The following is a 15,402-nucleotide window of genomic DNA, read 5'->3' on the forward strand; positions in this document are numbered from 1 at the left end:
GTCCATGCCCTCGCCATGGCCCAGCAGAGCCAGCACCAGGCGCTAATCACCCTCCGGAAGGAGCAAGAGCGCCGGTTCGAGGCCCTGGTGCTGGTGCAGCAGGAAGATCGTCAGGCGTTCCGGCACCTCCTCGTGTCGGCAGGGTCCACCAGCGCTCCCACCGCAGGCCCATCCCCCCTCATCCTAACCAAGATGGGCCCGCAGGATGACCCCGAGGCATTCATCACACTCTTCGAGCAAGTCGCGGAGACCTCGGGGTGGCCGATGGAGCAGCGCGCGGCACGCCTTCTCCCCTTGCTAACGGGAGAGGCGCAGCTGGCCGCGCTACAGCTCCCCGCTGACCGCCGGCTGGCCTACGCGGACCTTCGCCGGGCCGTCCTCCAGCGGGTGGGGCGCACCCCCGAACAACAACGACAGTGCTTCCGTGCTCTGTGGCTGGAGGAAGTCGGCCGGCCATTCACGTTTGGCCAGCAGCTCCGGGACACCTGCTGACGGTGATTGAGGGCCAACAACCGCGACGCCGAGGGAATCCTCGATCAGGTGGTGCTGGAGCAGTTCATCGGCCGCCTGCCAGAGGGAACCGCAGAGTGGGTCCAGTGTCGCTGGCGTCGCTGGATCAGGCCATCGAGTTGGCGGAGGACCATTTGGCGGCTGTTCCGACGGCAGGACAGCGAACATCCTCTTCTCTCCTCTCTCTCCCCCCCCCTCCTGTGTCTCGTCCTCGCCCCGTTCCCCCACCGCGGAGGCGGGGGCCGGCCCCACCCCAGCCGGCCCGTCGCACCCGCGGTGTCCTCCCATTTTTTCCTTCTGTGTCTGTCTCTTCCCCCCCCTCAGGTGAGTGAGCCCCAGGGCGCCGGTGCAGAGAGGAAGCCGGGGCCGGTTTGCTGGCGCTGTGGGGAGCCGGGCCACCTCCAACAGCAATGTTCGGCAATGGAAGTGGGCACAGTGGTTCGGATCCCCAACGCGCCAGGAGCTGCCCTCGATCGGGCCGGAGCGTATCGCATACCAGTGAGTATCCAAGGGGATACATATCAGGCATTGGTGGATTCCGGTTGTAATCAGACCTCAATTCACCAAAGCCTGGTGCAAGACGAGGCATTGGGGGAAGCACAAGGGGTGAAGGTGTTGTGTGTGCACAGGGATGTTCATAGCTACCCGTTGGTGTCGGTCCACATTTTGTTCCAAGGGGAAAAATTTATAGTAAAGGCGGCGGTTAATCCTCGCCTCACCCACTGGATAATTTTGGGGACTGACTGGCTGGGATTCGGGGAGTTGATGAGTCAACTAGCGAAGAGTGGGACCTGCCATAGGTCAGCAGGGGGAGGTCCCGGTGTCGCTTTGGTGGGAGCAGCTGTCGCAGAGCCGTCCATGTCAACTTCGTGTCAGAGTGAGGAGCCACAGGCTCCTCCTCCCTCTCTCGGGGAATCCCTTGCGGATTTCCCGTTAGAGCAGTCGCGAGACGAGACTCTGCGGCATGCGTTTGACCAAGTGAGAGTAATCGATGGTCAAACGCTCCCGCCGAACGCCACCCCGTCCTTCCCTTATTTTTCTATTATGAAAGATAGATTATACCGAGTGACGCAGGACACTCAGACGAAAGAGCAAATCACCCAGCTTTTGATTCCAAAAAGCCACCGGGAATTGGTATTCCAGGCGGCTCACTTTAATCCCATGACTGGACACTTAGGGCAGGATAAGACACTAGCCCGAATAATGGCCCGATTCTATTGGCCGGGGATTCGCGGCGACGTCCGTAGGTGGTGTACGGCGTGCCGCGAATGCCAGTTAGTAAATCCAGCGGCCATTCCAAAAGCGCCTTTGTGCCCCCTACCATTAATCGAGACCCCGTTCGAAAGAATTGGGATGGATCTCGTCGGGCCATTAGATCGGTCAACACGAGGGTCCCGCTTTATATTAGTTCTGGTGGACTATGCAACGCGATACCCGGAAGCGGTGCCTCTTCGCAATATCTCAGCACGCAGTATTCCGGAGGCACTCTTCCGTGTCATCTCCAGAGTTGGAATCCCGAAAGAGATTCTGACTGACCAAGGCACCTCGTTTATGTCACGAACACTGAGCGAACTGTATGGGCTATTAGGTATTAAGCCGATCCGCACCAGCGTTTATCACCCACAAACGGACGGTTTAGTTGAACGGTTCAATATAATAAAATTAAATTGAATAAAATATAAATATTAATTGAATTAAATATAATTAAAAAATTCGTAAGCGAGGACGCACATAACTGGGATAAATGGCTCGAACCCTTGTTATTTGCAGTGCGAGAGGTCCCCCAAGCCTCCATGGGGTTCTCTCCATTTGAATTGTTATACGGGCGTAAGCCGCGCGGCATTTTAGATGTGCTGCGAGAAAATTGGGAGGTGGGACCTTCACCCAGTAAAAATGAAATTCAATACGTTATTGACCTGCACGCAAAACTCCACACGCTCACACACCTAACCCAGGAGAATTTGCGGCAGGCCCAAGAACGGCAAACCCGCCTGTACGACAGGGGTACGCGCCTTAGGGAGTTCGCACCGGGAGATAAAGTACTCGTACTTTTGCCCACATCAAGCTCCAAATTGATTGCCAGGTGGCAAGGACCCTTTGAGGTCACACGGCGAGTCGGGGACATCGACTATGAGGTAAGGCGAACGGACGGGTGGGGCGCTACAGATTTACCACCTCAATCTACTCAAACTCTGGAATGAGGAGGTCCCCGTAGCATTGGTGTCGGTGGTTCCGGAGAAGGCGGAGCTGGGGCCGGAGGTTCAAAAGGGCACATTGGCATCGCATACCTCTCCAGTCCCCTGTGGAGACCACCTCTCTCTGACCCAACTCGCGGAGGTCGCCCAGTTGCAGACCGAGTTTTCGGACGTGTTCTCGCCCCTGCCCGGCCGCACCGACCTCATAGAGCACCACATTGAGACGCCCCCGGGGGTGGTAGTGCGTAGCCGCCCTTACAGGCTGCCCGAACACAAGAAAAAAGTGGTTCGGGAAGAACTCGAGGCCATGCTCGAGATGGGCATCGTCGAGGAGTCCCACAGTGACTGGAGCAGCCCAGTGGTCTTGGTTCCCAAGGCCGACGGGTCGGTCCGGTTCTGTGTGGACTACAGAAAAGTCAACGCGGTGTCTAAATTCAACGCGTACCCAATGCCTCGTATTGATGAGTTGCTCGATCGACTAGGCACGGCTCGCTTTTACTCGACACTGGATTTGACAAAGGGTTATTGGCAGATCCCCTTGACTCCATTATCCCGAGAAAAAACGGCCTTTTCCACACCGTTTGGCTTACACCAGTTTGTCACACTTCCTTTTGGGCTGTTTGGGGTGCCCGCTACATTTCAGCGGCTGATGGACAGGGTCCTCTGCCCCCACGCCACCTATGCGGCTGCATACCTCGACGATATCATTATTTATAGTAATGACTGGCAGCGGCACTTACAACACCTGAGGGCCGTCCTTAAGTCTCTGAGGCGAGCAGGTCTCACAGCCAACCCAAAGAAGTGTGCGATTGGGCGGGTGGAAGTACGGTATCTGGGCTTCCACTTGGGCAACGGGCAGGTGCGTCCCCAAATTAACAAGACAGCAGCAATTGCAGCCTGCCCGAGGCCCAAGACCAAAAAGGGGGTGAGACAGTTCCTGGGGCTGGCTGGCTACTATCGTAGGTTTATACCTAATTATTCGGACGTCACCAGCCTGCTGACTGATCTCACTAAAAAGGGGGCACCAGATCCGGTCCAGTGGACAGAGCAATGCCAGCGGGCTTTCTCTGAGGTAAAGGCTGCACTGTGCGGGGGGCCACTATTACACTCCCCTGACTTTTCTCTCCCTTTTATGTTACAGACGGATGCGTTGGACAGGGGGCTGGGGGCCGTGTTGTCCCAGGAGGTGGAGGGGGAGGATAGTCCCGTGCTGTACATCAGCAGAAAGCTGTCGGTACGCGAGGGGCACTACAGCACGATAGAAAAGGAGTGCCTCGCGATCAAGTGGGCGGTCCTCACCCTCCGCTACTACCTGCTGGGACGCCCCTTCACCCTCTGTTCGGACCACGCACCCCTCCAGTGGCTCCACCGCATGAAGGATGCCAACGCGCGAATCACCCGTTGGTATCTGGCACTCCAACCCTTTAATTTCAAGGTGATCCACAGGCCGGGGGCGCAGATGGTTGTGGCGGACTTTCTCTCCCGTCGGGGGGTCGGCTGCAGGCCGGACAGCCGCTCAGCCTGAGTCGGGCGGTGGGGGTATGTGGCAGCGGGGGCATGGCCAAGCATCGGTCTGTGACAGGAGGGCGGAGTCAGGGAAGGTAAGTGGCAGAATCACTACACCTGATGTCAATTAACCTGTGTTTGTGTGTCTTCCCAGTGACCGCGCCCTATATAAAGAGAGAGAGAGCAGAGGAAGGCAGCTCTCTCTGGAACCAGTCAACTGGTGTGTTCTGTGTGACTAGATATATTTATCTCTGAAAAGAACAAATAAATAGCACTATGGAACTTTATTCTGGCCTGCCGTCTTTCTGTGCTCCTCCCCCTCCTGCGAACTGCCACAAAGATATTGTAGATTGTAAAAACGTACACACTTTTTCAAAGCCATTTCAAAATGATTAGAAAAGACCTTAAGGCCAGAAACTTTTGTTAAAACCTGTGTCATGTTATCTATTGCCATTAGTTGCATTTTTGTAAGCTGTTAAACTGAGGAATAGTGTGTGTTTGCAAGGGACAGCGCCAGCAAAATGTAAAAACCTGGTTAATTAGTACTCGTATTCCAGGACAGGATAGCTGTTCTCTGTAGCAGGATGTTCATGGCTTCTCTGGGCAAGGGATTTCTTGTGAACATAGCTGCTCTTTTTTCTGTCACCAAACCAAATACAAAGTCATGGTGCTTTTTCGGTATTAGCATTTTTAAACGTTTTTGGGATTTCAAATTGACGGAGATGATGAAATTTTCATAGACATTGCCAGCTGGTAAATGCTAAATGGTCCAATAGGACCAAGTGTTCTTCCCTTCAAGAAAATAAATAAATAAATAAATAAATAAATGGTAAACTTTTGGCATCTACATGATGGAACCATGTACAGCAGCACCACCAACAGTCTAAAGTAAAAACCACAATGGTATGAACCAGAGGCTGTGGCTGATTTCTGTCTCACCCAGACTGTAGATCCATGCACCCCATCAGTGCACTGGGGCCAATTCATCTTGATGGCTTCCTTGATCTTTCGAACATCATTTGCAGTCAGTGACTACGTTTACATGCACATCCAAATCGAGCTGCTGTCGGTAATCGAGCTGAAGGTCCCAGCAGGGTGCCAGAGAAATCCAATCGTACATGCACACAATGAAATCGGGCTATTGTGTGAGGTGCATTGTGCACCCGAGCCACAGGTGGCGCAACACACCCCATTGTGTTGGTACACTTCCGGTTGTTGTCATGAAGAGCTATTCAAGAGTGTAAACAAAGTTATCAGTTCCGTGTTCTCCATTGCGCGTTTTTCTCCCGTCCATGAATTTTAATATATTCAACTCCTTAAGCTGAATGAGCATGAACTCTGTCTCCTCATTGCTCCAGAAGTGCACGTTTCTGCTTGCCTGTGGCAGTGGGGGCGTGGTCAAGCGCCGGTCTGTGACAGGAGGGCGGAGCCAGGGAAGGTGAGTGGCAGAATCACTTCACCTGACGGTAATTAACCTGTGTTTGTGTGTCTTCCCAGTAACCGCGCCCTATTTAAGGAGGCAGAGGGAGAGCAGAGGGGAAAGCTCATCCCGGGACTAGAACACAGCGCGTGTGTGTTTTTCTCTCAAGAATAAAAGTAGGCTGTTAAACTGAAAAGTCTGACAATAAAAAGCCTATTAGTACCAGAAGCTTTGTCCTGCCGTCCTCTGTGCTCCACCCACACTTCAGAGAGCTCTACATCGCCATTTTCTCTTCTTCGTTTGTTCCTCCTGACCTCTTCTGCTGCTCGCTACTACTGTTGTCATGCCGACCGAGGCTGTTGTGTTTCCCGCTTGTGGTCTCGTCACTCGTCACTTCCGGAAGTAGCTCGACAACTAGCTCGATAGGGTATACATGCACAAAGTAGCTCGGCAGAAATCGCATAAACTAGGTCGTGTAGCTCGATTCCGAGAAATCAAGTTCGGTTCAATTTCAGCCGAATTAAGGTGTATACATGGCATTTTGAACTTCAATTTCAGTCGAACAACGGCAGAAATTCGATTCTCTCTATGTGCATGTAAACGTAGTGACTGAGCAGGCCTATGTGAACTAACGGGTGTAATATACATGAATCATTACTTGGATTACTTTCTCATTCATTTTTCAAAATGCCTTTGAAGAACTGAGAAGTACACAGACTAAGCAAACACTGAATCCAATAAATTACACAAAGGAACAAACATTAGAATTGAGAGTTGTATGTGGTTTGAATGAAAGAGCCGTCTTTGCAACATTGCCTGTTACTCTGAAGAGAGACAGCATGATTACAGACTTGAACCAATTGATTTTAAAAACATAGCAAACACGAATGGTGGTGCATATTGTCTTTCATTGGGTGTGTTCCTTGTGTATACAGTGCCCTCCACAATTATTGGCACCCCTCATTATGTTCTTAGGCTTCTAATAAATTCATTTAAAAAAAAATAATAATATAGAACAATGCAAAAAGAGAAAAATCCAACCTTTAATTCAAGTGCATTTATTCAGTGGGGAAAAAAATCCCACATTAAGAAATAATTATTTTTCATGAAATGATGTGTGCCACAATTATTGGCACCCCTGACGTTAATACTTTGTACAACTCCCTTTTGCCAACAAGGCAGCACTTAATATTCTCCTATAACATTTCATAAGATGGGAGAATACAGAGAGAGAGAGAGAGAGAGAGATTCAACCATTCCTCTTTGCACAATCTCTCTAAATTGTCCAGAGTCCTGGGTCCTCTCCTATGCACTCTCCTCTTCAGCTCACCCCACAGGTTTTCAATTGGGTTGAGGTCTGGGGACTGAGATGGCCATGGGAGGAGCTTGATTTTGTGTCTGGTGAACCATTTTTGTGTAGATTTGGCCACATGTTTAGGATTATTATCTTGCTGAAAGACCCAGTGACGACCCATCTTCAGCTTTCGGGCAGAGGCCACCAGATTTTGATTTAAGATGTCCTGATACTTCAAAAGAGTTCATAATGCCATGCACCCTAACGAGGTTCCCGGGGCCTTTGGAAGAGAAACAGGCCCACAGCATCACCGATCCTCCCCCGTACTTCACAGTGGGCATGAGGTGCTTTTCCGCATACTCATCTTTTGTGATGTATTAGAGTGTTTGTTGTCAAAAAGCTCTATCTTGGTCTCATCTGACCAAAGCACACTGTCCTGGTTGAAGTCCCAGTACCGCTTAGCGAACTCCAGACGTTTACGTTTATGCTTGTAAGTGAGAAAAGGCTTTTTCCGTGCATGCCTCCCAAACAGCTTGTTGGCATGTAGATAGCGCCTGATGGTTGTTATGGAGACTTTGTGACCCCAAGATGCTACTCTTTGATGCAATTCTCTAACAGTGAGCTTTGGAGAACTTTTTACTTCTCTTCCCATCCTCCTCCCTGTGCGTGGTGGCAAGATAAACTTGCATCCTCATTCAGGCTTGTTTGCCACTGTTCCAGTTGTTTTAAACTTCTTGATGATTCCTCTGACTGTAGATATGGGCAGGTGTAGGCAAGTGGCTATTTTCTTGTAGCCATTGCCTGACTTATGAAGGTTGACACATCTGCCTTACTTGGTGTGTTCTCTTGTCTTTCCCATGTTGAAGAGTGGTTAAGAGAAATAGGTCGCTGTGTCACATCATATTTATACCCCAGGGAAACAGGATGTGATGAATTACTAATTAAAGGTTCCTAGATACTTTGCTCAACTTTATAAACTACAGTAGAAATGACAGAAATGCTTCAATTACATTTATTTTCTAGGAATTGTTATGGGTGCCAATGATTGTGGAACAGGTGATTTTATAAAAAATAATTTCTTAGTCAGGGATTTTTTTTTTTTTTAAATTCACTTGAATTAAGGGTTACATTTTTCTACAATTTTCAGTGTGAGATTATGCTTCTGCAATAAAAACTGAATTTATTTTAAATGCTTTTAACACATCTTTACCAGGGGTGGCAATAATTGTGGCGGGCGCTGTATGTATAAGTGTTTTATGCCTATGATCAGACCCTATTATAATACATTTTATAACTCGATAAGCTGGTCCTCCCATTTAATATCATGACCAGATGTGTCTGTGCTCACAGCAAACTGAAAGGAAAGTATGAACAATTCATACATCATAGCCAAATGTGAGAATTGATCAAATATCATGCGACAGTTTTAGGGATGGAAAACTGTAGGAAATATGTGGTATTATATGCTGATGCTCACATCAATGCCAAATGACACAGAAAAACACATTCTTGTGACACACAGTCACACAATCTGACTCCATCTCCACGTTCTAGAAACCACCGTCTCCTCCTCTCTCCCTCACCAGCTTTCTCTTTTACACCCACTCTCTTGACACGTGTCAGTCTAAGGAGGTGATTCCCCCCCCCTACAAACTGAGGACAGTCCATCTGGAGTAGATATTCACTGTAAGCCATTTGATGACCAAATGTTATCAGAAGCAGAACCAGAGCCTCGCTCCCTTTTCCACTCTCCAACTCACTTCCTTCCTTTTGTCAGCTTGGCAGCTGGTAAATGAACTATACAGACCATATGAATATCACTTGCCACACACAGCATGAAAGCCATTCTGCTGTTACCAACAATGCTGTTGAGAAAATAACAGTTTACACATCACCTAGTAGTGACGCACAGTAATCTAGTAGTTTACTCAAAACTATTCACAATTTCTGCTCAGATGTTAAATAGTTGCATCTGCTAACAGCTTCTAATCTCTCTCTTCACTACACAAGTGGCTTTTTGGTTAATGGTCATCTGTGGGTTTATCGTTTCCAGAACGACCAACACACAGACGCCAAGGATGTGCCAACCAAAATGTTAACAATGGTTAAGAAAACCAAAACCTACAGTACCAGTTAAAAGTTTGGACACCCCTGCTCATTCATAGGTTTTTCCTGTATTTTGACCATTTTCTACATTTTAAAACAATACTGAAGACATCAAAACTATGAACCAACATGTGGGACGTGAATGGAATTATGTAAACAACAACAAAAAACATGAGGCGGCTTTGGGCTGAGGTGCCCTTGAGCAAGGTACCTAACCCCTAACTGCTCCCTGGGCACTGTAGTATGGCTGTCCACTGCTCTGGGGGTGCGTGCGTGCTCACTGCTTCAGATGGGTTAAATGCAGAGGATGAATTTCACTGTGCATGTGACAAAGGCTTCTTTAAAAAATTTTTTTTAAAAATAAAAAAAGGGGGCTTCATATTTTGGATTCTTCAAAAAGTATTCAGTGTTTACCTTGATGCTTTGCACGCTATTGGCATTATCTTAACCAGCTTCATTAGGCGATTACCTGAAACGCTTTTCAATTAAACCGGTGTACCTCGTCAAAAGTTAGTGCAATTTCTTGCCTTCTTAACGCGGCCAAGATCAAACAGTAAATAATAAAAATACAGTAAATAGCCCTATTCCACAACTGTAGTAATCCATATTAAATATCAAGACCCGCTCAACTAAGCCCATGTTTACATTAGACCGTATCAGCGGATCATCAGATTAACGTTTTTAAAACGATTAGTGTGCACACAGCAACACCAATACACGATTTGCGTGCACACAACAATACCAATACACGGATACGCTCAGCTCCGCAGGCATCCTGCGCTCCAAATCACTCCGCCCTGAACAGCGAGTGCCCTCTGGAGGGTGCGCACTCCGGCCCTGCGCAGCTCACAGAGCGCGCGAGTGAAGCACACTAGCAGTGTTTTCGGGACTGAGCCGCTGTGTGTGTGATCCCAGTGCATATCACTTACCACTTGCAAGTGGAAGGATGGCAAGCCTAAAGACAATCATAACTACACAATGGGCAGTATTTGCATCAGTATTTGCAGTATTTTCATACTTTTATACTCTTTAATGAAAGGTGATACAAGGCGGAAGTCTGTGCCGTTTTTCAGCAGTCGCGTCACATGACCAACGCCAGCAAATCAGGAAGGTGGATGTCACAGTGACGTTGTCCAATGAGACGCCAGCTAGAGCTCAGCACAGCGTATCCGCGTATTCTGAATGTTTACACAGCACCGGAGCTGACACGATCTGGATTGAATACGTGGACGCTGGCGGATTCCCGTTTCCCGGCGTTTCCAGGCGGTTTAATGTAAACGGACAGTGCATCCACAAAGAAAACGAGACAGATACGGTCTAATGTAAACGTAGCCTAAGTAAAGAGAAACGACATCCATTGAATTATAAGGTGTCCAAACTTTTGACGGGTAGTTAATTTGTGCAGCATTAGCATTGTATTCTTTGCTTATTTCTATGCAGGCCATAAGAGTGAATGTAGCAATATAATGTGTGTACAGAATATGGTTTCAGGAAATCATTCATTCATTCAATCTGAATTTCTATGTAAATGCAAAAATAAAAATCGTAAAATGCAACTTTCAGAACACCCAGGTTCAGCTTAGACACCTAATGTTTTAAACTGTATTGTATTATAGTAAATACAAATGAGCAGGACCATTACTCTAGTCGGTTTCTCTGTGAGGCTCAGCCTATAAATTCAGCGCAGACAGTCGCTGCAAACATGTAATGGCTGGTGTTATAAAACCTGATTTATAATTAAAATGTTTTGGGGAAAATAGGAGTAAATCAATTGACCTTGACAAAGCAAGTCCTTTACTCACTCTATACACATGCACAGAAGTCTTAGCCACATGTAAAGAAATGCTGTAGATCAAAAATAGATTTAAAAAATGAAATGATTCAAAATTTAAAAAACAAAACAACTATATAAACAGCAGTAAGCCATAATAAATGAAATGGTTAATATTTGGTGGGAGACAACCCTTTGCTTACAAACAAACAAACAAACAAACAAACAAACAAACAAACAAACAAACAAACAAACAGTAGTCTCAGGTACAGTGAGTGCAGTTTTATAAGGAAATGAGCTGTAGGTTTTACTGAGCATCTTGCAGAACCAGCCACAGTTCTTCTGGACACTGTCACACTCGCTTCTTAGTTTTGCAGCAAAACCCAGGAGTCTTCATTACGTTTTCTCCTTTTAATCTGAAAAGTGGTCTCTTATGCAATATGCTGCTCAGATACAAATATTTTTTCTGCAACATTTAACTTTGTGCTGGAAATTGAACGTTTGGAACTCTAAAATGTTTTTGTATTGACTCGATATTGTAGGTCATAAAATACAAACTTTATTATAGATTTTTATGGAAAAAAAACCCAGGGTGCCTAAGCCTTTTGCACAGTACTGTGTATACATACACACAAATAAGCCATAACATTATGACCACTGACAGGTGAAGCAAATAGCATCTGATTATCTCATGACAATGGCACCTGTCAAGGGGTGGGGTATATTGGGCAGCAAGAGAAGAGTCAGTTCTTGAAATTGACATGTTGGAAGCAGGAAAAAAATGGGCAAACAAAGATCTGAGTGACTTTGACAAGGGCCAAATTGTGATGGCTAGATGGCTGGGTTTGAGCATCTCCAAAATGGCACATCTTGTGGGGTGTTCCTGGTATGCAGTGGCTAGTACCTACCAAAAGTGGTAGGAAGGACAATTGATGAAGCAATGACAGGGTTATGGGTGTCGAACGCTCACTGATTTGCACAGGGCACGAAGACTAGCCCATATGGTCCAATCTCATAGAAGACCTTTCTGTTTTAGCCAGCATTAACTGTTTTCAGCAGTTTGTGCTACAGTAGCTCTTCTGTGGGATTAGACCATTGCCCCTTTTCCACCAAAGCAGTTCCAGGGCTGGTTCGGGGCCAGTGCTTAGTTTGGAACCGGGTTTTCTGTTTCCACTGACAAAGAACTGGCTCTGGGCCAGAAAAACCGGTTCCAGGCTAGCACCAACTCTCTGCTGGGCCAGAGGAAAGAACCGCTTACGTCAGCGGGGGGGCGGAGTTGCTAAGACCAACAACAATAACAAGACCGCGAAAGATCGCCATTTTTAAGCGACGAGAAGCAGCAGCTGTACAAACGTGAAGTCATCCATTATTATTGTTGTTGCTGCCGCTGCTGCTTCTTCCATGTTGTTTTTGCTTTGATATTCGCGCCAAGGTTTATGTAAACGTAGCGCCGTAACTGACGTATACAGCGACGTAACTGACGCATACAGCGACGTAACTGACGTGTCTCCTCTTAGCACCGTGAGCTATGGAAAAGCAAACTGGCTCTCAGCTGGCTCGCAAGTTGAACGAGTTGTGAACCAGCACCGGCCCCGAACCAGCCCTGGAACTGATTTGGTGGAAAAGGGGTACATATGAGCTAGCCTTCGTGCCCCATGAGAAGTCAATGAGCTTTTAGATGAAGAATGTGATTGATGAAGTTGTTCCTGTGCATGGTTAGCACTGTGAGGCTAAAGAACATTTGGTGGTTTGAATAATCCAAGTTAGAAACCCAAAACCAAGGCTGAACCAAGCCAAAAACATGCTATGCTTCTATAGCTAGTTGTTAAAGACTTACATCCTCATCTGATGGAGGGTTCCGGAATGGGATGCCTATGGCAGGCGGTGGGGCAGCAGGGGTGGTGAGGTTTGTAGGCCTGTCCTGTGCCAGGCTGGGCAGAGTGAGCACCTGGGTACCTGCTGGAACCTGTGGAGGCTGCAGCTGCAGAACCTGAGTGGGCTGAGAGAGCAAGGTGGGATGACCTGAGCAGAGAAATGACAAACATCCATAAGGCAAATGCACACGAGAAGCAGGCTTGATCTTCCTAAATGTGCACTTTAGAGATGCAAACAGACAGGAAGGCTGTAAAAGGTACACGTCAATAGCACCGTCAAACAAACCATTAGTGATTATTCTCCACCATTTTTCACTTGCCAGAACTTCGTGGTAGATACAGCAGAGACAATGTCCAGTCTTTGGGCACTTAATGTGATGTGTTTACAACTCAAGACCAGAGAACGAGTTTCAAACTGTCCAGGGTTTATTCTCAAAAACGTTAATACGTACGCCATGTGCGGACTCACACAAGGAGCGCAGCAGTCACCAAATGGTGGTCGTGTGCGCGCGAGCGCGTGTATATTTTTTCATACATACATGTTTTTGATGGTTTCATATTTCGTGATATTTTTATTTTCGAAATATTTATCAACATACCGCCATTGTGGCACACGAGCCTGTGATTGGTGGACAGCTGACAAAGGGTGTCTCCCATTGGTTGTAAATCGTGACAACCAAACACATACGGGACTTGCTGATTGGCAGTTCACATATTAAAGCCAAGCGGAGATGTCCGGCGTCTGTTGCTGTTGTCCGAAGAAAACTACAGCTAAAAAAAGCTCTACTACTTGGACCATCTTAGTCAGGACGAAGTGAAGGATAGATCTACACGGAAATTAGAGTTCTACTTCCTTGTCTTCAGACTACCAGATGGCGCAGTTTAGACTGTGTGAAACCCCTTGCACTAGCTGCATCTCTTGCCAAGAATTTACAGACAGATACGGTCTAATGTAAACGTAGCCTTAGAGATTTATACACCAGCAGCAATGCTTTAAAGTCAATTCTGTAGCTTACTGGAAGCCAGTGAAGGGACCTTAGAATTGGAGTAATGTGCTCTGCTCTTTTTGTTCGTGTGAGAACCCTAGCCGCTGCATTTTGAACCAGCTGAAGTCGTTTGATGGTCTTTTTTGGCAGGCCTGTGAAAAGGCCATTGCAGTAATCAACCCTACTAGAGATGAAGGCATGTATTAGTTTTTCCAGATCATTTTTTGACATAAGTCCTCTCAGTTTGGAAATGTTTTTTAGGTGATAAAATGCCGTTTTAGTGATTGCTTTCATGTGACTGTCAAAGTTTAGCTTGCTGTCAATGAAAACACCAAGATTTTTAACCATTTCTTTAGTTTTAATCCCTTTTGTGTCAAGAATAGTGGTAATCCTGAGTCTTTCATCTTTTTTTCCAAATAGAATTACTTCTGTTTTATCTGTGTTCAGCTGAAGAAAATTTTGTGACATCAAGCTGTTGATTTGATCAATACACTGGTAGAGACATTCAAGGGGGGCATAATCATTAGGTGATAGAGCAAAATAAATTTGGGTGTCATCTGCATAGCAGTGATACAAAATTGAATTTTTATTGATAATTTGCCCAAGTGGGAGCATATAAACGTTGAATAGTAATGGTCCAAGAATCGACCCCTGGGGGACACCACAGGTCAAGGACATTGACGTTGAGGAACAATTTCCCAGGGTAACAAAGAAGCTTCTATCTTTTAAGTATGAATTTAACCAATTGATAACTTTACCAGTCAATCCAACCCAGTGTTCAAGTCGATATAGCAGTATGTTGTGATCAACAGTATCAAAAGCTGCACTGAGGTCCAGTAACACCAGGACCGATGTTTTGCCTGCATCAGTATTAAGACGTATGTCATTTATAACTTTAATCAGCGCTGTTTCAGTGCTATGATTGGCACGAAATCCTGACTGAAAATTATCAAAACGGCTGTTTGATATCAAGAAGGCAGTTAATTGATTGAAGACAATTTTTTCAAGGATTTTCCTGATGAATGGTAAATTTGATATTGGCCTGTAGTTATTTAATACTGAAGGATCCAGATTATTTTTTTTAAGTAGGGGCTTTACAACGGCTTTTTTTTTAGGGACACAGGAACAACGCCAGTCTCTAGGGATGTATTTATAATTTGAAGCACATCTGTAATTATAAGATGAAGAACAGACTTAAAAAAGTTGGTGGGCAGAATGTCCAATTCAGATGTTGAGGAACTGAGATTTTGTACAGTTTTTTCAAGAGTCTCATAATCAAACATAATCATAATCATCATCATCATCATAATCAAACAAAATTCTGACATTGTGTTGAAGTTATCTATCTGTGTCATTGGTGATTGCAGTTTTTTAATTTTTTGCAACTGAGATATATTATGAGGAATATTCTGCCGTATTTTATCAATTTTACCTTTGAAAAAGGATGCAAACTCATTGCATTTATTAACGGAGAGAAGTTCAGGTGCTAATTGTGGTGGGGGATTAGTTAGCTTCTCTACTGTTGAAAATAGCACACGGGCATTGTTCATATTCCTGCTGATGATGTTGGAGAAGAAAGACTGTCTTGCTTCACGAATTTCATAATTACAATTACAAAGCATCTCTTTATGGATTTGATAATGGATGTGAAGTTTAGATTTGCGCCATTTTCTTTCAGTCTTTCTACATTCTCTCTTTAGCAGTTTAACAGCCGGGTACTGCTTCCATGGTGCTTTCTGC

At 46.1% G+C, this 15,402-nt stretch overlaps 1 protein-coding gene across 1 annotated transcript in view; it reads right to left on the reverse strand.

Moving 5' to 3' along the window:
- The window catches only part of atf6 (activating transcription factor 6), a 139,797-nt gene that overhangs the window by 74,170 nt on the left and 50,225 nt on the right, over nt 1–15,402 (reverse strand). The window contains exon 7 of the mRNA XM_060917325.1: nt 12,640–12,824. Coding sequence (XP_060773308.1) covers nt 12,640–12,824 — 185 coding nt within the window. The remainder of the gene's footprint in view (nt 1–12,639; nt 12,825–15,402) is intronic.

This window comes from Neoarius graeffei, chromosome 3 (assembly GCF_027579695.1).
Source record: "Neoarius graeffei isolate fNeoGra1 chromosome 3, fNeoGra1.pri, whole genome shotgun sequence".
Classification (NCBI taxonomy): Eukaryota; Metazoa; Chordata; class Actinopteri; order Siluriformes; family Ariidae; genus Neoarius; species Neoarius graeffei.